The 21,209-nt window shown below is 41.9% G+C and overlaps 1 protein-coding gene across 7 annotated transcripts in view; it reads right to left on the reverse strand.

Annotated features, from left to right (window-relative positions):
- Positions 1 to 4,326: 4,326 nt before the first annotated feature.
- The window catches only part of myt1b (myelin transcription factor 1b), a 106,872-nt gene continuing 89,989 nt past the window's right edge, over positions 4,327 to 21,209 (reverse strand). For 4 of the 7 annotated variants that reach the window (XM_089002457.1, XM_089002483.1, XM_089002475.1 and 1 more), the window contains 13 exons: positions 19,686 to 19,900; positions 19,410 to 19,597; positions 17,984 to 18,238; positions 16,478 to 16,632; positions 16,281 to 16,343; positions 14,625 to 14,693; positions 14,268 to 14,330; positions 13,841 to 13,921; positions 13,140 to 13,364; positions 12,218 to 12,309; positions 11,919 to 12,022; positions 7,931 to 8,074; positions 4,327 to 7,759 (listed from right to left, as the gene is read on the reverse strand). In XM_089002457.1, the coding sequence (XP_088858583.1) occupies positions 7,616 to 7,759; positions 7,931 to 8,074; positions 11,919 to 12,022; positions 12,218 to 12,309; positions 13,140 to 13,364; positions 13,841 to 13,921; positions 14,268 to 14,330; positions 14,625 to 14,693; positions 16,281 to 16,343; positions 16,478 to 16,632; positions 17,984 to 18,238; positions 19,410 to 19,597; positions 19,686 to 19,900 (1,798 nt within the window). In that variant the 3' untranslated portion in view covers positions 4,327 to 7,615. The remainder of the gene's footprint in view (positions 7,760 to 7,930; positions 8,075 to 11,918; positions 12,023 to 12,217; positions 12,310 to 13,139; positions 13,365 to 13,840; positions 13,922 to 14,267; positions 14,331 to 14,624; positions 14,694 to 16,280; positions 16,344 to 16,477; positions 16,633 to 17,983; positions 18,239 to 19,409; positions 19,598 to 19,685; positions 19,901 to 21,209) is intronic. The other 3 variants (XM_089002492.1, XM_089002509.1, XM_089002501.1) reach the window with 3 other exon arrangements.

Genomic DNA, 21,209 nt, shown 5'->3' on the forward strand with positions numbered 1-21,209 from the left:
TAGCCCCCACGCCCACCCCCCCATCTCCCCCCTGGATGTTGGCCGACGGACCGGTCTACACTGTGAGGGAGATACTGGACTCCAGGCGCATGGGCAGAGGAGTGCAGTACCTGGTTGACTGGGAGGGCTATGGACCGGAGGAACGACAGTGGGTCCCACGTGCCTGGATCCTCGACCCGTCTCTCATCCGGGCGTTCCATGCGGCTCACCCATCCAAACCTGGTGGGCCGCCAAGAGGCGTCCGTTGAGGGGGGGGGGGGGCACTGTCACATCTCGTCGCCGTCCTGGGCGCGCCCCGCCCCTCCTGTCACCTCCTCCGCTGCTCCCTGGAGACGGCCCCTCCCATCATCACGCACCTGGGTTCCCACAGCTGTTTGTCTTTCCCTTGATTGTGCCTTCTGACTATATTTGCCGATCGAACTATACCGTCTTCGTCGGAGTATTCAGAAAGCTACCCTCGCGACTTCCCTTCCGTCAGGTCTGCATTATTCTTTTGTCCTCACTCATCTCCATTGGTATTGTTTGTGCACATGTGTCTCAATAAAGGCTTTTCTTGGCTCACGAGTTTCTGTCTCGCCGTGTACTTTGGATCCGAACTCCCCGCTTTCCCTCGTCACTTGAGTCCTGCCTCCAAGCCTCAAGAGACTTAACGTGCTCTGGATGTAGCGTGTCTCTGATTTTAAGGTAAGTAGCATCAATCACAACTTGAGTTGTACTTATTCTGCTCATTGGATCCATTAGGTCAGAATCGTCATTGCATTCAATGGCCTTTTTTAGTCCATTAATATTGTGTTTCCACCTTTCATATGTCATTTTAAAATTTGCTTTCAGATCTTTCAACTTGTCATCTACAAGTGCCTGTCCCTTTCCAGTTTGTGGGCGTTGACTTCTCCTAGGCTGTGTGGAATCTGCATGAGGCTAATGTGGTGTTACATTTACCGTTGCTTTAACTTGCTCTTCAAAGTCATAATGTTGCTCTCCTTCACCTTCACGTGGCATGTTGATTGTGTAGCAAAAATGTAGTTGAAATGTAAATAAATTCTCCCTTTGTGTAAATATACCTTTAGGCTTATCCTTTTAACTTTAGATGTGCAGTGTCACAAAATACAGGTGTATATATATAATATTTTCAATTTACCTTGTAACCCAAACTTCAATACTTAAAGGACAACTGACGTTCCTTTTTTGTTTACCTAACTGACATCAGAAAAACGTTTTATAGCATCTAAAATACCCGAAACGCGCAGTATGATATTTTTATTCCAAATAAAAACACCAATAAAAATGACTTAGTGTCCAAAATCTGCAAAAAATTGAGCTGCGAATTGGGCATTTTCATAAAGTTCCTTCAGTGATGTCACGTACGGACTCGTCACCAACTCAAAAACAAGACTCGCACGATTCAGCATGAGTCTTAAAACGTAAAATATAGCTATAGGCGGTGGAATCTTTGTAAAATACGCTCAGTAGAAGTCATTTGAAGCCATTTTACAAATTATGGACACAACTTGTCCGGAGTCGTCGGTTGTCCTTTAAGACAACAATTGCAATCAACAAGGTTAATATAGCAAATCACAATGACTTATATCACACACTTGCAATGCAAATATAGACCTGCAAAACTCAGTATTTGCGAATTGTGATGATTAAATCAACTTGCTGAATGTTGTTTGCCAGTGCCAATGTAGGGAAACGTCTGGTTCTCTTAAGAAGCCAAGAGTTCAGTGGCATTCCTTGGGCCCTTCAGACGTTGCATATTCAACGTGCTCCTTGTTTAGGCTCGCGAAACTGCACCTCTAACTTCCAAGCTCAAACGTTTACCACGCACATCTTCTACTGCAGGTGAATCCTCTCCCCGACGTCTTCAAGCAAAAGAATGATTCAGCTCTCACGTGGAGTCTTCACTCTTCATAGTAGTGCTCTACTGTGCTCTTCGAAAGTGTTCTAGTGTGCTTCCATTCCAAACAGAGGACTCCGGTTCATTGTACTGATGGTTAATTCTTTAATGTGATTTCACACCACCTTCACCACCACCACCACCACCACCGTAGAACATTTTGCCCGCTTTGGATTGGATTTGTTTTTATTAGTCTGCAGTGGATTAATTTACATTTCACAGCAGCAAAGTGATGAAAGTCCGAAATAGAAGTTTTTGGTCTTTGTCCTTTTGTCTTTTCCTTGCTAAACAGTACAGCGATAAAGCATGTCGATTCTCGCAGTCTTCTCAGTAAAAATGAAACTTAAATAACTAAGCGCGGAAAGCAAAACCTGCAATGGAAGCGACAACAAACCAACGCAATGTCAAGAAAATAAAGCACAGCCATCTGCTGGTCAACTATGGGATAGCAGTCATAAACAAATGTATCAGCTTCAATTACATCTCTAGTTCCGGTTCAATACTGGCTGGCCATAACTGAGCCGGAGTTGTAAATTGATTTCTGGCCCACATACTGCATGCCATGACCGGCCCACATCCAGTTTGCCGCAGCCAAGCCGTGCCTCCTTAGCCGAGTCTGGGCCGCATTCGGCCCACATGCATTATGCCAGTGCCGACACCAGTGCGGGATTCAGGCCGGATGCGGCCTAGATGCCTTTGCTGACTGGCCCTGTTGTTGGCCAAATTGAAAAATCGTGTAGATCTATTTTAAAGTGATGTGTCGGCAAATTCACACTTGTTGAAACTACAGGTTGAAACCCCTATTGTTACATTTTCATGAAATAGAACACAAATGAAACACACAACACAAAATTGACAGAGCTGTCCTTGTCTATGATTCTTTATTTGTGTTTCATAGAGAACATTTAAAATGAATCTTACGCCCACAATAACTGACATCACTTCTCTGGGTTAGAACACCGACACAGGAACATGTACACAAACACACAATCACAAATTTGCCCAAACTACAGTGTTTTACTTAAAAAGGAAATAAATAAATAAATAAATAAATAAATAAACATTTTAAAACCATAAAGAAAAACAGACCCCGAGAACACACGCACATACACACGCGCGCGCACACACACGCATACACACACAGCCAAGACCTGTCCCACTTTATAAAACGGTGCAGTAGCAAAGTAACATCCACATCTACAAAAGTAACAAAAAATACCATACAATCTATCATTGTGGAAGTGATTGTATGTTTGGAAGTGTTGCACTTATTTAAAAGGATATATCAGTATCAATGTCTAGAAAATCACCAGTAAAAATAGCTCATCTCTGTAAAAATGTGCTAGCAGGACAAGCCTTGGCTGCGGTTGCATTTTATTTTGTCAGAAACAATTTTTAACCAATTGTCATCATTACAACAACTATAACACTGTTTTTTCTTAATAGAAATATGTACAGACATCCACGTCTTTCAAAATAATGCCCTGCACACTGTTGCAGTATCTACGGGTGGTGTTTTTTTTTTTGTTTGTTTTGTTGTTGTTATTCCTTCACAGCGACTGTCCATGCAGTTTGGTACCTGAATTAAATGATGAGATCACAGTTTCTTTTGCCTGAACAAAATGTTTGTCTGTATGTTACCGTTTATCACACCCCATGAAGTAAAGATTTCTAGTCTAAACTGTGTATCAGTGTAAACATACCGTTATTTTTTTGAATGGATGGCATGAGAAAGGCACATGATAAGAGCGCACATCTTGAAACTACAGTGGGAGGGAGTTGGGCTCTTTTGGTTTTAGTCAGCTTCATGAAATGTGCCACACAAACTTTGTTGTTCTGCTCTTACAGGTTCACTCTGTGTGTAGATGAGAACCTGAACTAAAACCAGAATGCAAATATAAACTTCTTATTTCACTTTTGAATTGGCTTCCTTTCGTCCAGGCTAGTTCCCTGAAAGTGACACAGCATCCCCGAGAAAACAAGAGGGGTGCGAGGGGGGTGGGGGGGTTGCATGAAATAGTGGGCCCTGGACGCTTTTTTTTTTAAAGACATTCCGACATGTATCTCAGTAATAATTCAACCACTGACTTAATCACAGGGAAATGTCATTTAAATAAGCAAACATACAATGTGTGGGCACCAAATCAGTACCCTTAGGCGACGGCGGCTGACATTTATTTTTTGGGTGAATACGGCCACTGTGATAATCATTTACATACCTCGCTAAATAATTTCATCAAGCAGTTTAAAAGGGGTTATGCCATATCAAATACATTGGGGAAAATATTCACACTCATAAATACTCTCATGCGTTTTGAGAGTGGGGGGAGGGGGGTAGGCTGTACTTTGTTAACTAATGGACCCAAATCATATTTCCCAAGGAAAGGTTACAGAATATGTGAAAGGGTGGTGGTGGTGGGGGTGGTCTGTGTGGTTCTTTGAAGGTAGGTCAGAACAAGCACTGACATTCTTTTAAGTGATGGACTCATATTTATGCAACAAACACTCCCAAAAGAGGAAGATTGTTCAGCCTGGCAAATCAATTTCCTACTCTCACACACACACTCTGCCTTCTTGCTTCGTGCTCCAGGCCTCAGCTGACTGTTGACCTGTGGTGTCACTCAGTTGAGATACAAACTCAGCTAGAAGCTCTTGATTTGTATTTTATTTATGTTATTTTTTGGGGAGTAGTGGGTGGTAGGGTGGACGTGAAAGGGTTTTGCCTCCGACTATATTTCTGACAGCACAGGCCACAGAATCAATGGGGAACTTGTTTTTGGATCAAACAAGAATCAAATGCTGGCATTTTTTCTAAAGTTCTTCAGAAAGTGCACATCTGAGTTTCATTCTACATTGGCTATAAGCACACAGACAACATGCCTTTGACATCATTTACGCACTGGGATCATAATATACACCACAGTAAGCTGCGACAGATCATTTTAGGAGGCAGGGTTAACACTAAAAGTCACCTCGTTGCTTGTTTCAACATTATAGAGGACCAGCTGGTGTTGACCAGTAACAACACAATAATTGCACAACATAGCCAAACATTATGTGCAGAACATTATTCGGAGCCATCATCATCATCATCATGCCCCCCCCCCCCCCCGCCCCCCCTAATACCCCTTCCTCATTGTCCTTTTTTTCTTCATTTCTACAGAAACTCAATGACACTGAGAAATAAAGAGCCTAACATCTAGTATGAATTGTAGATTCAGTATGACATACAGGGAGTAGATGTCTTGGTTAAAATCTGTGGATTAAGAGCAATTAAATTAAAGTGGTCAGACTGGGAAACCTTTTTTTTACTACCCTAACGTATCACATTTCCTAAGTGCCTTGAACTTGAGCGAGTGTTGTATTTAAAGCCACAGTTGAGCAGGTCTGTGTATAACTGTCTTCGATATTGATACAGAGCCCTCACATCTCTTCTCATCAGCCAGTGATGCTTTGATAAGGAAGAGAAGCTCAAGCCCACAATTACACTGGAAAAATATATGTATGTTTATATTCTTATATATAGCATTTTTCAAATCTATCTATACAGAATGAATATATAGTGTACTCGTGGCCATCTTGGCAGAGAAATAAAGGCATCTGAAACAATCACCACTTTCTTGATGCCGTGATCTTCCCATGACCAGACATAGCAACATTGCAAAAATGCCAAGAATCCGGAAACAATAATTTTATTTTCCCCTCTTCTTTTACTGGCACTTTGTGCATCAAAAATAAAAATAAATAAAGATCTACAGTAAGGCTACAAGGGTGTGTATTTTTGTTAAACGGAGGCCATCCTACAGTTTGGTTTGTGTATGTGTTTGTATGTTTGAAAGCCAACTCAAAGTAACGCAGCTCCACAGATGCGTGTTTGAGCTGGATTAAAAGAAGTAAGATATTTTGTGTTGTTTTGTTTGATGTCTTCTTCTTTTTTTTTTTTTTTTTTTTAGAAAAAGAACATTTCTAAATCAATGATGTGTTAACAGATATAGTCCATTATCGAGGTTATGGGTGAGTTATGTTGGCTGCTACAAAATGCCTGGGTAGGTCACTTTTTGTTTGGTTTCATTGTTTTCTTTTTGTCCCAAAAGCAAACATGAGTTGACAGAAACGATACAGAGAACAGATATCAACACAACAGTGATCGCGTTCAGTTTTTTTGAATCAGCTGCTGGCATAAGCTACGCCATAAAACAATACCTGTGCTGATTTTTTATTTATATTTTTTATTTCTTTATTTCCGCATTGTCAGTGGATCTTTAAGACTACTCGGACTCATCATAGTCACATCACACACATAAATAACCAAATAAATATACAGCAGCAGCCAATTTCTTTCACGTTAAATAAATAATAAATACATATTTTCTCTTTTTTCCCAGTAGTGTGTTTTGTAACATATCAGTACTAGAAAAAACACATTAAAAAACAAACAACAAAAATTGAAAAAAGGTGGCTTTTTGTTATAAAACATTTGTTTTAAAAAGGACTCAACAAAAATATGCCATGTGGTTCATCTATAAAGATTCTTAAAATATTGATGTAAGATATCTGCAAATTGCTTCCGTATACATCCGGAAAAATGCATTCTGTTTGTGTTAAAAAGTCAATAAATAAATTGTTTCAAATAAATAAAACTCAATAACATAAACGTCAATAAGTTACAAGCTCACAAATTTAAATAATTCATAAACAACAGTAATCATTGGACCACCAAACTATTAATTGAAATTAAGTGCAATTCCTATGTTGATATAAATACGATTGATATGACTAACTGAAGTCGAAATGCGTGCGCACACTGCGACGGCACGTACGTGAGTTTTTGGAAAACAATGAAAGAAAAGTTGTTCATCTGCTGCTATTTCAACCCCGGAATCAGTCATCACATGGAAGAAAAAACACAACCTTCGCTGGTCTCGGATCAAGGTTGCCGCTTGACTGCGTTCACAAAATGGAATCAACATTGTGTTGACTCCTTTTGGTGCGGTAGTAACCAAAGCAATCACACAATGAGTTTAGTGCATGCTCCATATTGCTGGGTTTTGTGTGTGTGTATTTGTGTGTGTGTATTTGTGTGTGTGTGTGTGTGTGTGTGTGTGTGTGTGTGTGTGTGTGTGTGTGTGTGTGTGTGTGTGTGTGTGTGTGTGTGTGTGTGTGTGTGTGTGTGTGTGTGTGTGTGCGCGCGCACGCTGGGGTTGTTCTGAGCTGGTGAAGACATACATTTGCCACAGTGAATGCAATGCAACTAATGTTCGACTTCTCATCCTTTTCAAGTTGACCATTGATTCAAGCAATCAAAGCATAAAAAAACAAACCAAACAAAAACAAGTGACCAAACAAACAGTATCATTTGGGCAACAGTGAAACTTGTCCTCACACACATCTCAGGACACACAAGAGATATGAGAAACCATACCGCAAACGGAACGTCTCAGATGCAGTAGCTCATAGTAGCCTTTGGCTACTTTGCTCTCCATTCTGCCTGAAGGATTCATTTCCTCTTCACATCCTCACTGATCCCAGAAGCAGCATGGTGAGGATTTTGGTCCGTGTCCTTTTCTGCTCATACATGACTCCCTGGGTTGTGTTTATTTAAATAACCTGAATTCCCTTTTTGTTGTTTTTGATTTCTGTTATTTGACGTTTTTCAATATTCCTGTGACTCTCTGTCACGCTTATGACAATAGCTTGGCTCCTCCGTACGTGCGTGTCTCAGACTTTGATACCCTTCACAGCTTTGTTGATGCTCTCCAGTAGAGCCTTGTTCTCAGGGCTCTGGAAGCAGTCTTTGTTGGTGTACATGTCAGTCAGGGTGCTCACGTAGCTGTCAAAGTTCTGCTCCGTGATGGGCTCCTGCTGTGGTAAAAACGATAACCAATCGCAACTGAGTCCAAAAGGAAAAACTAATCGGGGAAATTGGTATGGTAATCTTCACTACCTTTGCTACCCAATGAGCTCAAACCCATACAGGCGCCTATGTTGGTGAGAGTGTGTGTAATGGTCCCAGATGTGTGGTCAAGAACTCACCATGTGCGGCACGCGAATGTTAGCCAGGCTGCGGATCAGAGCCCGGCTCAGCCCGGACAGCTCCATGAAGAGAGCCTCGTTCTGCTCCTCAATCATCTTGTTCTCATGCTCAATGTTCTTCAAATTTTTTTCCATTGAAGTGATCTATGACACAAATAGCCGCCGACGTTATGCTCATTCAGCACCACCATATCAGTCACAGTTCATTGTCAGCTCATACATGAACTGCTGCGGCATTTATCCTTGTTACAATAAAGAAATGTTTACTTCCATTTCTAAAATGCACAACATGGGTAACTATACAAGTAATTTAGTTGACCTCGAAACATACATGTATACATGGACATTGTTCAATACATCAGGTGTTGTACAACATGCCAATAACTCTTAAGAAGCAAAACTGATGGCTTTTTTACCCCCCACGGATGTAAATTTTGATATTGTGACCCTCCCACTGCCTGCGTATCTTTGCAGCAAACTGCTGATGACAGTCTGTGACACTCTAAGCTCAGGAATGCCTCATGTTGCCTTTTGAGAAAATCCAAATGGAAACGTTGCGATGGCAAAGAACTGTTAACTGTTAAAATAGCAACAAAAATACACCACGAGACAAATCAGATTCGCTTAACTCATGGATGGGCAAGCCCGTTCAGCTTTTTAATCTGGCCCACCGAAGTTTTCCAAATTATAGTAAAAACAGTGTCTGAAAGTGTGAAAAAGTTAGCGGACAACAAGGCAGACAACTTTTGAAAAGTTGCCTGCCCGGCCATAAAGAAAGACAAGAAATCGCAAAAAAAAAAAAAACATTGTCGCAAAGTATATAGTTTTTTTTTTATTAAAGGACAACCGACGTCTCCGGACAAGTTGTGTCCATAATTTGTAAAATGGCTTCAAATGACTTCTACCGGGTGTACTTTAATAAGATTCCACCGCATATAGCTATATTTTACGTTTTAAAACTCGCTCTGAACATTCAGGAAGTCTTGTTTTTGAGTTGGTGACGAGTACTCACGTGACGTCAGAAAAGGACCGCCTCCTGACCGTAAAAAAGACGCATTGTAGAGTCTTTCCATCACGTCAATATATTTTGCTGTACTGTTTTTTTTTGAAAACCGTGTGTTACATCCTAAAGCTGCCAGCAGAGGGAGTCCAAACTCCATTGAAAGAATATAGCCTGTGGAAACGGGCTGATTCATACCTCACAGCTCGGTGGCCATTTTATTGCCTCTTTTTGGGTGAGACATTCCCCCCGCCCGTTTGCCTCAAAATGACACGGAATAAATTATTTAATCGATTGCAAACATGTATGCTTTCCTCTTCAGAATTATTTGAATCATATTCATAACTGGATGTGTAACAAGAAAGCATATTATCCGAATCTGAAGCCATTGGTTTGATTCTCCAGCAATGCAAGACGTCTTGGCGTGACGTCACAAACTGGGGGCGGGACTTTCTGAAAATGCCCAATTCGCAGCTCAATTTTTTGCAGATTTTGGACACTTTAAGTCATTTTTATTGGTATTTTGCATTTGAATAAAAATATCATACTGCATGTTTTGGGTATTTTAGATGATAAACGTTTTTCTGGTGTCAGTTAAAAAACAAAAAAGTGACGTCGGTTGCCCTTTAAGGCTGTATCTACCACAAATGCTCCCTTGCTTAATTTACGGTAAATATCCGTGGCCGAAGATTTGCTCCAGTTGTCGTTTGTAGCGACACAAATTTTCTTAGCTTCTTTTGAATCTTTCTTCTGAGGCTGAGGTTCTGTGCATCTCCTTTGGAAAATGATATGCAAATGCACGACCTTGCTTTGGACTTTCCCAAGCGTTCTTGGAAAAGTCCGAAGCGCGAAGCAGGCTTCTGATTGGCTGCTGTGCCGAGTATGCACATTTCAACTGTAGGTAGCCTATGTCTGTGTGCTTGGCAACGATACACGTGTACTGTTTGCGCATGAAGGCGAGCGAGGGCGTCCGTGGCGAGTTTGTAGAGTGCGCGGTCAGGACAATCCATCCATGATTTTGCGGAATTTAACACAAGTAGATATTATTGCGCTTGAGTATTTCGTTGTGTAATATGTATTGAATGTTGAAAGTGATTCCATTTTTCAATAAATGTTGATTTCTTAAACTTTCCACTTTCGATTGAAACTTATTAAAAACAGACGCTATCTTGATAAATCACAGTGCGTATGTTATTTTAATTTATTTACATTTCCTCCTCCCAGTATCTACAAAATAGTATGTAAATGCCATATCTTGCATATTCCTTGAGACAAATTTATGAACTGATAAGGGCTATTTTTCATATTTGGTATTTGAGACTGTTAATAAATCAATCAAAAAACATCCCTTTCATCCCTTTGCTGCTTTGAAATGTAAATTTCTCCACTGCGAGACTAATAAAGGCAAATCCAATTCAATCCAAATTGGGTTGTAGTGTTCTTACTGTGCTATGAGGTTTGCACAGACTACATTCAAAGGACAACCGACATCACTTTTTTGATTCCTAACTGACATCAGAAAAATGTTTTATAGCATCTAAAATACCCAAAACATGCAGTATAATATTTTTAGTCAAATAAAAAACACCAATAAAAATGACTTAAAGTGTGCTGAAACTGCAAAAAATCGAAACCGGAAGTGGCCAGTTTCAGAAGGTCCCGTCCCCTTGTTCGTGGCATCACGCCAAGACGTCTTGCCTTGCTCGAGAATCAAAACAATGGCTTCAGATTCGGAGAAGATGCTTTCTTGTTACGCATCCAGTTATGATTATGACTCAAATAGTTCTGAAGAGGAAAGCATACATGTTTGCAATCGATTAAATAATTTATTCCGTGTCATTTTGAGGCATCGGGGGGGGGGGGGGATGTCGCACCCAAAAAAAAAGCAGAAGATGGCGACAAAGCTCCGTGTGGGAATGGCTCAACATTTTTGTCACAACACACAAGGATTCACCATCGGGTTATTTATGTGTTTTCCTTATAATTTCGCCATCAACACGAAGTTTTCAGACCAAACAAAGTACCAAAATACATTGACGTGATCAAAGGACTGCTACAGTGTGTCCTTTCTTGGTCAGGGGCGTTCCTTCAGTGACGTGACGTGAGGACTCGACACCAACTCAAAAACAAGACTTCCGGAATATTCAGCTTGAGTCTTAAAACGTAAAATATAGCTATATGCGGTGGAATATTTGTAAAATACACTCAGTAGAAGTCATTTGAAGTGATTTGACAAACGATGTGCGATGGACACAACTTGTCCGGAGACGTCGGTTGTCCTTTAATGCTTTAGTATATCCGGACCAAACACTCCCTCCAAATGCTCCTGGCCCGGCCCCACTGTCAAATTTTAGAACCCATTGTGGCCCGCGAGTCAAAAAGTTTGCCCACCCCTTGCTTAACTCATGGAAGCCATATCCTAAAAAACATTGAGGACCCGCTATATTACATCAATTAACTCATTCACTGCTATTCACGAATTTATTCGGGAATTGAAAATATGACATAGAGCGGCATTCCAAAATTAGTTTGGGTTTTGTTTTTTCTTGCTTGTTTGCCGATAAAGCGCTGGCCAGACCTCTGGCAATATTTTTCCATTCCATAAGTCGGCATCATTTCCCTTTTTTCCATGTTGGGGCTTTCTTCCAACTACAGCTGTTGTTAAAGCGCTATACAAACCAATATGTATGTATTGCGTTGTATTTTGGACAACCGCCCTCATTTCAAGCTCGTATATCTCCAAACCCATAATTAATGAATGAACTCTTTTTTTCTGATGAAAGAACAGTGTAAGGTTTCTTACACTGTATTGAATGTTTATGGAGTCCTAAAACTCAATGTTCTGTGGGTCCTGGAATTCAAGTGACAATGACAAAAACCCTGGCACTGGAGTGGACACGTTTTTGCACATGTCTAGCAGTGAATGAGTTAAGTATGAAGATTAATATGGAAATCATTGAGCTGAAGATGGTGGCTAGAGACACACACCTGAGTTTGCAGGTTGACAACATCTGCCTCCATTTCATTGTTAGATTCGTTGAGGTCATTAATCTCTTTGTTGAGCTGCTTGATGTCCTTGTCATTGTCCAGAACTAAATAAACAGGAAAAACGAGATTGTTTCAACTACCTTGTTCATCAGTGTGCATTTGTTGAAATACAGTAAAGTCTCATTATATCGATATCGGATATATCGATAGTCCCGGTTATATCGATATTTTTTCGGACTCCCTTGAATATCGATATAACGAGACTTTACTGTATAATTATTGGCACATAAAGATTTTACCATCGCTGGCTCTGAACTTGTTGCTCAGATAGTCCTCCGTGGGAAACTTTGCCTTTTTCTTGGCATACAACGCCCTGGGGCACCCTGAGAGGCTGCACAAAACACATTTACAGAGAAGTAAAATGTAAATGTGCACCATTATTTGTGGTTAACCACACATTCACACTGCTAAGTAAATGAGTTATTTTGTGATAATGGTAAGTTTGAAGTCTGCTTGAATGACCATGACATGTGGGGTGCCTAACATTTTGAATGAATCTCTCCTTTCTCATGGGCACCTTGAAGCAGTAATTGAAGCTTTTGTCAATCAGTCAATCCTCCATGAAATGGCTCCAGCTGGTCCAGAATGCTGCTGCTTCCCTCTTGAAAGGTACTCATAAGAGGGAGCACATAACTCCTACTCTAGCTTCCCTTCACTGGCTCTCGATACATTTTAGAGTTCTTTTTAAGGTCTTAGTAATTGTTTTCAATCTCGATCCTCCTTACCTCTCGTTTATCCACCCTTATACACCTTTACGGCGCTTCCGGTCTGCTGACCAGCCATTGTTAGTGTCAAAAACAAAACGGAGGCTCAGAGAGGATCGAGTCTTTTTCGTTGCTGGTCCTAGTGTCTGGAGTGACCTGCCACTGGACATTCTGCAAGCCCCCCTGCTGCCCATCTTTAAAACCCGTCTCAAAACTCACTTGTACTATTTGGCATTTGACTCAGCATGATTAAGACTTTATCTTTGTTTTACTCCATGGTGCTTTCTACTATCTTTGTGACTACTTTATTTCCTGTATATGATAGTTGTCCATGTTAAGCGTTTTGTTACAACTTCAGCTTTTGTTAACGTGCTATATAAATCAATATGTATTGTATTGTACTGTATGGAACAATGTAATGTCCCGTGAGGAAATTCATCTTTTGTCTGCAGCTTACCTGCGGTGTGTGAGGAAGCTACCGTTTGCATGTCCGGAGCCGTCACAGCCCGGTGTTGGACATGTTGGTCCTTCTGTCTTGAAGGCCTTCCAATTGAAGGGTGTGCCATTCAGGAGTCCCTCCTTCTGCCTGCGCGCTGCCAGCGGACACCCGTAGGCGCTACGATGTGTGGCGTACTTCCCGCTAATGTGTCCCAGGCTGTCGCATCCCGGCACCGGGCATCTACTGGAAGCAAATTGGAGGAAAAAGAAGAAAAAAACGGAGGGGGAGAGAAAGAGACAGATGGGGAGAGTGTTGAAGAGAAAAGAGTGAGGGGGTGGGGGAGGTCACAAAGGTTAGATCAGAATAAAGAAATAACAGAAACTGAAGGTAAAATCGAAGTTAGATACCCTCAGTGGGCAATCATTTACATGTTGTCATGCAAATAACACTACTCATCATCACATTGACATTTTGTGCGCAAATGCAACAGGAAGCGCATGTATTTCATATGTATTGATAATCTACTCTGCATTACTTGACTTTCACAGTCACTATGTGAAGCTCAATGTCTTTCCCCATGAGTCAGGGGCCTGACTGGTGCAGTCCCGTGGACAGGTCGCTACCTCGGCATATGACTCACAGTGACTCTCCTCGCTCTGCCTTCATTGCATTTTACGTAAGTCTTGCTAAAAGCAGACATTAAGGCTTTCTTTACGAACTTTAAAAGCTCCGAGTCCTCCTGGTTGTCCTTGGTAGGAGTTTTAATTCCACTTTTCTTGGCACGCGGGCACCCAGAGAGACTGAAAACAGAAAGTATGGAGTTGATAAAATAAGGTTGAGAAAGGGCTGGTCAAGTGATTTGTTGAGAAAGAGAAAGAACAAAGGCAAGGAAGAATATTTTCACAGAAGTACGTCAACCAAATCTTAAAACCAATTCAAAGTGCCAGATATGAACCAAATCATAGAATTATAGCAATATGTGTGTGTATGTAGTCCCTGTCTAATTCTATCATGGACTGTCACTGAGCCTCTCTGACTAACTGTGTGTGTTTGTGTTTGTGTGTGTGTATGTATGTCTGTGTGTGTGGGTGTATGATTATTGTCTGTGCAAGTGGCTGCGTGAGCCATAGTTTGTTTGTGTGTTACCTTCTATGGGAGGCGTAGTTTCCCGTGATATGACCTGAGCCATCACACCCCGGGGTGGGACATCTAGCAGAAAAATACAACTATGATTGACATTGCCCACAAATGTTGGTAATGAAAGCAAGGCTGTAATTGTAAATATTTTTCTGTGTAATTATGCATGCAAATATCTTTTCAGTCCATTCTCTCCATTGCCCATTTACATCGGCGCTAATTGAAATCCAAGTGAGAACAGCCCAAGACCAGATTGAGCAGAGATAGCGGCAAACAACAAAAGATAAGCAGAATCAAAGCCTTGTGGCGTTTGGGTGTCAGTGGCAGTGCGATTGAGAAGACAGTGAAGGTGTTGCGCAGACATACTTGAGTTCAGGGGTGTGTGCTGCCATGAGGGACCGCAGGCTCTTATCAGCGAGAGGACACCCAGATAGACTGAAGGGACGGTTGGGGGAGGAGAGCGAGTGAAGGACAAGCAGAAGAAGAGGATGAAGACAGAGGAGAAGGTACGAGGGGAAAGAGACGTGAGTGAAGGGGAATCAAGATTGCAAGGCATACTAAGGTCATTTAGGAAAAAGAGGATAGGCGGCAAGGAATAAATCACTGATGCATATCAAAGTGGCACTGGCCGCCTCCGCCTCTTGGAGCTACACAACATATTTGCCTTTGGATCGACAGCTTCAAATAACGTTTGAATTAGTGCAGCATCATTTAAGTCGTTTTATCGCCATCCTTGTTACCAAACAGTGAGTCAATGACAAAATGCAGGTAAACAAACAGCCATAAATTTCTAGCATTATTTTTGACATCAATCATTTTGAGGAGGTCTACAATTACCGGCACAAAATAAGTTGTGCTCCAGTTCATCGATTTTGCTCAGAAATCAGTTTGTAAATGTCATATTAATACGAGCAGAAAATTAGTTTGTGTCGTGTATAGTCTAGCTCAGTGGTTCTCAAACTTTTATACAAGTACCTGTATTGTATTACTATCTACTTGGCTCAATTGCTATTACACAACACAAACAATTTGAAAGTGCTCGTCAGAAACAACATAAAGCATTCATTACCGTAAGCCATTGCAACCAGTATAGTTTTCACATTAAATATGGAAAAATAAAACAGCTGACTCAAATATAATGCGGGTAAAATATAGTGCCTAATAGTGGTGAACAAATAGAATGCAACAACCTAGGCTCAATGCATGAGGTTTTAGAAGAACCGGTGCCGCATGGAGACCACACGTTGCAAATCTACTACCACTTTTTTCAGTAGAGGTGCAGGTAATACGTCATCCCAAACAACTTCCATTCTTCCCACAATTGACGCCGGAAGTGCATGGAAAATTTTTACACATGCTGTGGTCACGACGTTGAGTGACTACGTTTACTAAGTTTGTCAACTTTGGGTAGCCTTAGCAGAAAGATGGCGGTAAGATAAGATGGGTGCCTCCTATGTAAAGTAATTAATTACTTGACCTACAGCTACAATTAGAAAAGTTAGTTTGATGTGACCTTTTTTCATATTATGGAAATCAATAGCGCTTTTTAAACAATCAACAGTGGAAAAAGTCAAACACATTTTTACAAACTGTGCCTTTAAATAATGTTTCAATTGTAAATGGATTACACATAAAACAATTGGTCTTTTTTTGTGAAACAGTTATGCAATCCAATGTACTTTCATACGGCGCTTTCGCAACAGCTTGAGCTGTGTCATGTATTGTGTTGATAAGTTAAATGCAACTGAACTGTGTCAAAAATGTACTTGACTACTAATTATTGATATGTATACGCGCGGTATGTAAAGTAGCTACATGTAAATTTCACTGGACAGTATTTCATTATTTTAAATTAGAATTTAAATCGGTGAATATCTCAGTTAACCACTAGAGAGAGCTCAATCACAACCATTCGTATTTGTACCACACTTTGGGAATCACCGTTTGGAGTGCTGTGAAGTATAACTCAAAACGCCACGAAATGAGACAGAAGCAAACAGTCTTCACTGCACTGAGGCATACCTGCGATGAGATGCATAGTTCCCAGTGATATGGCCACTGCCATCACACCCAGGTGTCGGACATCTGAAAAAAAAAGTTCAACAAAAAAGTCTTTGCCAGCTTTTAAAAACAGAACAGACCAAAGTACTGTAGTACTGAAGGCAAAGATAGCCTCACGTGGGTGCTTAATGGGGCATTTCTGTCGTCTCAATACTTACGAGAGCAGCTCCTTCTTCGTGTCCTTGGGTTGGAACTTGACCTTGAAATTTGGGGTTGTGACTTCTCCAGGGTACTTCCTGTCCTCCATTAAGTCCTGCATCATGTCACCGTCCTCTGGGTCGGAGGACACATATGACTGCCCGGCATGATCCATCTGGAAAATGTGGCAGTCAAATTTAAAAACACAGTCAATACCTCGGTCATCGTTGTTAATGTGGGATGGCCAGAGGGGCATGATTTATTTTTCTTAAAGGAATTATCTACAGTATTTACACATTTGCAATATTTAATACAGTACATCCAGGAAATCCAAATGTTGGGAAAAGGCATCATATTATACACGGAAAGGAAGGAGACTAAGGCTTGTTTTTGTCAAATCGTTCCATCGGGTGATTTAAAAAATCAAATTATTCTGCCAGTTGCACACCAACTGTAAAATCTCATCTCATCTCATTTTCCGTACCGCTTATTCCTCAGTAGGGTCGCGGGGGTTGCTGCAGCCTATCTCAGCTGTCTTCGGGCACGAGGCGGGGGACACCCTGAATTGGTTGCCAGCCAATCGAAGGGCACACAAAGACATACAACAGTCACTCTCACACTCACACCTAGGGACAATTTGGAGTGGTCAATCTGCCTTCCATGCATGTTTTTGGAGTGTGGGAGGAAACCGGAGGACCCGGAGAAAACCCACGCGGGTCCGGGGAGAACATGCAAACCCCACACAGGGAGACCGGACCGGGACGCGAACCGGCGACCTCTGCACTGGGAAGCCGGTGTGCTAACCACTCGACTAGCGGGCCGCCCCACTCGACGACCGGGCCGCCCCTGTAACTGTAAAATGTCATTGTGAAATGATCACTTCAAAATTAGATGGATACTTGATGATAAACGCTGATCATTTGTGGAAAGTTAATGTCACTAGGTTTAGATTTTTTTTAAATGATGTGAAGGTCACATTCACACACAGATCTTCAGAGTCTGACATGTTTAGGGCACATATTGCAGACACTTCTCAATTTCACCACAATTTAGTCCGGGGTTCAAAAATGTGTAAATCGTTTATGTTTATATTAAATTCTCCATATTCTATACAACTGTTACCTTGCATACATTTTCTAGTTCGAATGTGCTCACTGTTTCAAGTTGACTAACTTTAATTCCATGGAAAAGGGGGATTTTTCGCAATGAACAGTATTGTCATTAAAAACCAAGGCCTTTATTTTTCTTTTGAAAAAGTTCAAAGCAGTCAGGATTGGCATACGGAAAGGATGGTGCAATGCACCTGACACACCACCTCTGTTACTCAGTGCAATGTTTTAACTGAGCAGTAACTTGTTCTGCGACATATGAACAATAGAAAGAGGAAGAGGCTACAGGAAAGATACTCCTTTTTTGTTCATGTGTCTCATGGGATTTCTTTATGTTGCAACAGCTCCTCTGTGATCAGTAGGACAGGAAACACTGAGTATTTTTTATTCTTTTTGTAACATTAACAAAACACTGACCTCGTCCATTTCCTCCTCCCTTTGGCGGTTGGGTTTTGTAAAATCCAGAGGCCCCTCCCACTCCTCCTGTTTGTAGCTCTGTAGGTTTGGTGATGTCATCCCACTGCTTCCCCCGTGATGCAGAGACGAAGACGAGGAAGAAGGATCTGGGGAACGGACCCCCGGGCTGGCGCCAGAGAGACTGCCTTCATGTTTGATGGGCTTTTTCATACTCAGGTCCAGAGTACCATTCTCATCCACCTCGATATCCATTTCCTGTTGAAACACACAGGACTTGTATTCTTACGCAACACAAAGATACGAAACACTCACATAATTGATTCGTTAAAGTCTTATCATAAGCACATTCGAAGCACCTTTTACTTTGTAAGTCTGCTCCAATTATTCAAATAAGACAGTGACATCGAGAGTGGGACTTTCTCTGTTCTGTGACCAGTTCTGTAAGTGAACAGATACAGAGACACACTGTGTGGTTTTCTTTGATTTCTTCTAAAAATGGCAATAGACTAACAGGCTGATTTCAGGCCAAAAATAATACACAACAAAAGGGATGGAGAAGAGGAAATGGGAACTGTTCCCAGAAATGTCCCATGGAGACGTGCTTACTGCTCCATTATTGATTTTTTTTTAAACTGGCCCAATGTCAGAATCCACGTCGGTCCTCGTTGATGTCAGCCTTTGTACTAAATCCACAGCTAGGACACATGACAAAGCCTAATACGGTTGGGACGGCTATGTCGTCAAACGTTCGCCACCATAAATTAATATGGCAAAGACATCCTCCCGAAAACCAAGACAGGAAACTATGGAGCAATCACATTTTACAGCCGTGAAGGAAAACTCCTGAAAGTTACAATACCGGCCAATTTCACCACCTGAGTGCTCAGAGTGGCCAAACAGTATAACGGGGTACTGGCCGAGTGGAGATGAAATCAGACGAGAGGACCAGTGAGAACGGATGAAAAGAAAGAACAGGGGAAAAAAATGAAAAACCGGGCCGGCAAGTCAAAAATGGGAGATGTGTGCTTCAGATTATTCAACAAAAAAGGCTACCTGGTAGTGTAAAAGTAATTCGTGGAACTGGCTGTGGGCCAAATTCAACAGCAACATGAGAAGCGTGTGTGGGATGTAAGGATGAAAGAGAAGGGGATAGGTGATGCAAGTGCATCTCAACCGCCGCTGTTGCTGTGAGTCAGCGCCTGGTTTGATGATACACAACTGGTGGGACGGCAGAAACGAGAAGCGGAGAAAGGAGAGCCGTGCGCTCTCCTGTGTCTCGTGCTACAATTCGGGAGTAATTGTTGAGATTTAAGCAGAGATGAAAGGGTTGATCTTTCTAATGATGACATACCTTGTAAATAATGTGCTTTTGATCCTCGCCTAAAAAGTAGGTCATTTTAACAACATTTAGACAGTCTTGGCATACCTTATTTTGTAGTTTGGTGCTAAGGTTCTCAGGTTTCTCCCAGCACCGTGTAGACAGGTTGAGGATGGCGGTGGCAGCCATGTGGGCAGCTTCAGCATCATGAGAGTAGTCGTAGGCCAAGGATGAGGGTTTGCCGTAACCGTGCACGCTAAGGCTGGGCGATGACGATTTCGGAAATGAGGACTTAGCTGAAAGGAAAGAAAAATCAAAGATCTCAACATGTCGTCAACTAGGTGCGGGTGCCACAGTTTTTGTAGCGGGCCAGGTGTCTCTCACTTTTGAAGGCTTTGGGTGAGGTTTCGCTGGTGGGCATCTTTGGTGCAAGCATACGCTTCCCAAACACTTGAGCATCAAAGCTTGCATAATCGAAGGACACCTTGGAGTACTTCTCTAGCTCCTTGGCCAGGTTGGCGCGGGGGGTGCTTGGCGCCATGTTGGGCCTGTAGCTACCATATTGGGGCATCTCCAGTTGCTTTACAAAGCACATGGGCCTACGAGGATGGCAAGGAGCACGTGTCAGAGGGTAAAACACAAACAAGAGAGGCAGAATTGGAGTAAAGGATCACAAATCGCTGAGCACAAAACACAAACAAAAAAATACAAATGAGCGAATAAGAGAGGGAGGTGCAGCGTGACAGTGAAAGTGGGAAGACATGGGCAACAGTGTACTTAGTGGGAGCGCTGCTGGATTAAAAGCTTTCTTATCAGCAGAGGGCACATTTGCATGCTGTACAGCATGGAATTTATGAGCTTTAAGCCTTCTCGTTTTCCTAAAGAGCCAGCGCTTTTGTCAGACCTGTTGGCGTAAATTCACCGATAGAGCCAAACGAGGCAGAAGGGTGAGGGGAGATGGCAAAAGAAAAGAGGAGGATACTGAGGGGGGGGGGGGTGGTAAAACAAGAGAGGGAGGCAATGTAGGGGTGGGGTCACCTTCCTCATCTTTTGCTTTCTTTTGCTCCATCCCCCTCCTGAGCTCCCCCACCCCCCTTTGGTCCAGCCCAAGTGTCCCTCCTCCTCCCCATCCAATATCACCAAGTGTCCACGGTCAACCGTCACATGCTAATTCATAATCAGCTACAAGCCTGAAGTCACCATGCTGTCAAAAAGATCCTCATACAGAATGCAAATAAAGAGGGGGACTAACAAGACCATTTTTACAAGAACCTTTATCACAGGGAGATTTGATCTTTTTTTAATACATTAACTGGAGATCCATAAGAACGTGGCTTGAATGTTGAACACTTCAGTATCATGCAACGCACATGTCTCAGCTGTCTTCTCACCAAGGGAAGACTCGACTACAATGTGACCCCCACCACTAAACATTGCCCCTATAGCTTGAATAATTAGCATGTTCACCACATTATTAATTAAAATACCACTGAGGAAGAGTGCGGACTTAGCATAATACAGATGTCGTATTTACGCTAATCATCATTCTTTTGGCCATAATGAGGGTGCCCGGCCAGCTGGGAAGATTAACGGTGAGAAAGAGACATCCGTGTTAACACGGTGGCACTAATGATGAGACCACATGAGTGGATGCATGACGAGTTCCTTGGATTCAGCTATCCACAAGCCAGGTTCTCCGTGCATAAGGATCCTGGCAACTGATGTCACGATTGTCGCAAAATGACCTTTTTTGTTTCGTTTTGTTTTTACAAAGACAGCAACGCGCGGTTTTGATTAACACTGTCAGTGATGTCTTTTTCACAAAGTGTTTGTCATTCTGTTTGTAGTCTAACAGAGAAGAAAGAGGCAACACATTCGAAAGAATTGGTATGATGCAGTGTTCTAAAG

This window comes from Hippocampus bargibanti, linkage group LG01 (assembly GCF_051943395.1).
Source record: "Hippocampus bargibanti isolate YZ-2025 linkage group LG01, ASM5194339v1, whole genome shotgun sequence".
NCBI classification, from domain to species: Eukaryota; Metazoa; Chordata; class Actinopteri; order Syngnathiformes; family Syngnathidae; genus Hippocampus; species Hippocampus bargibanti.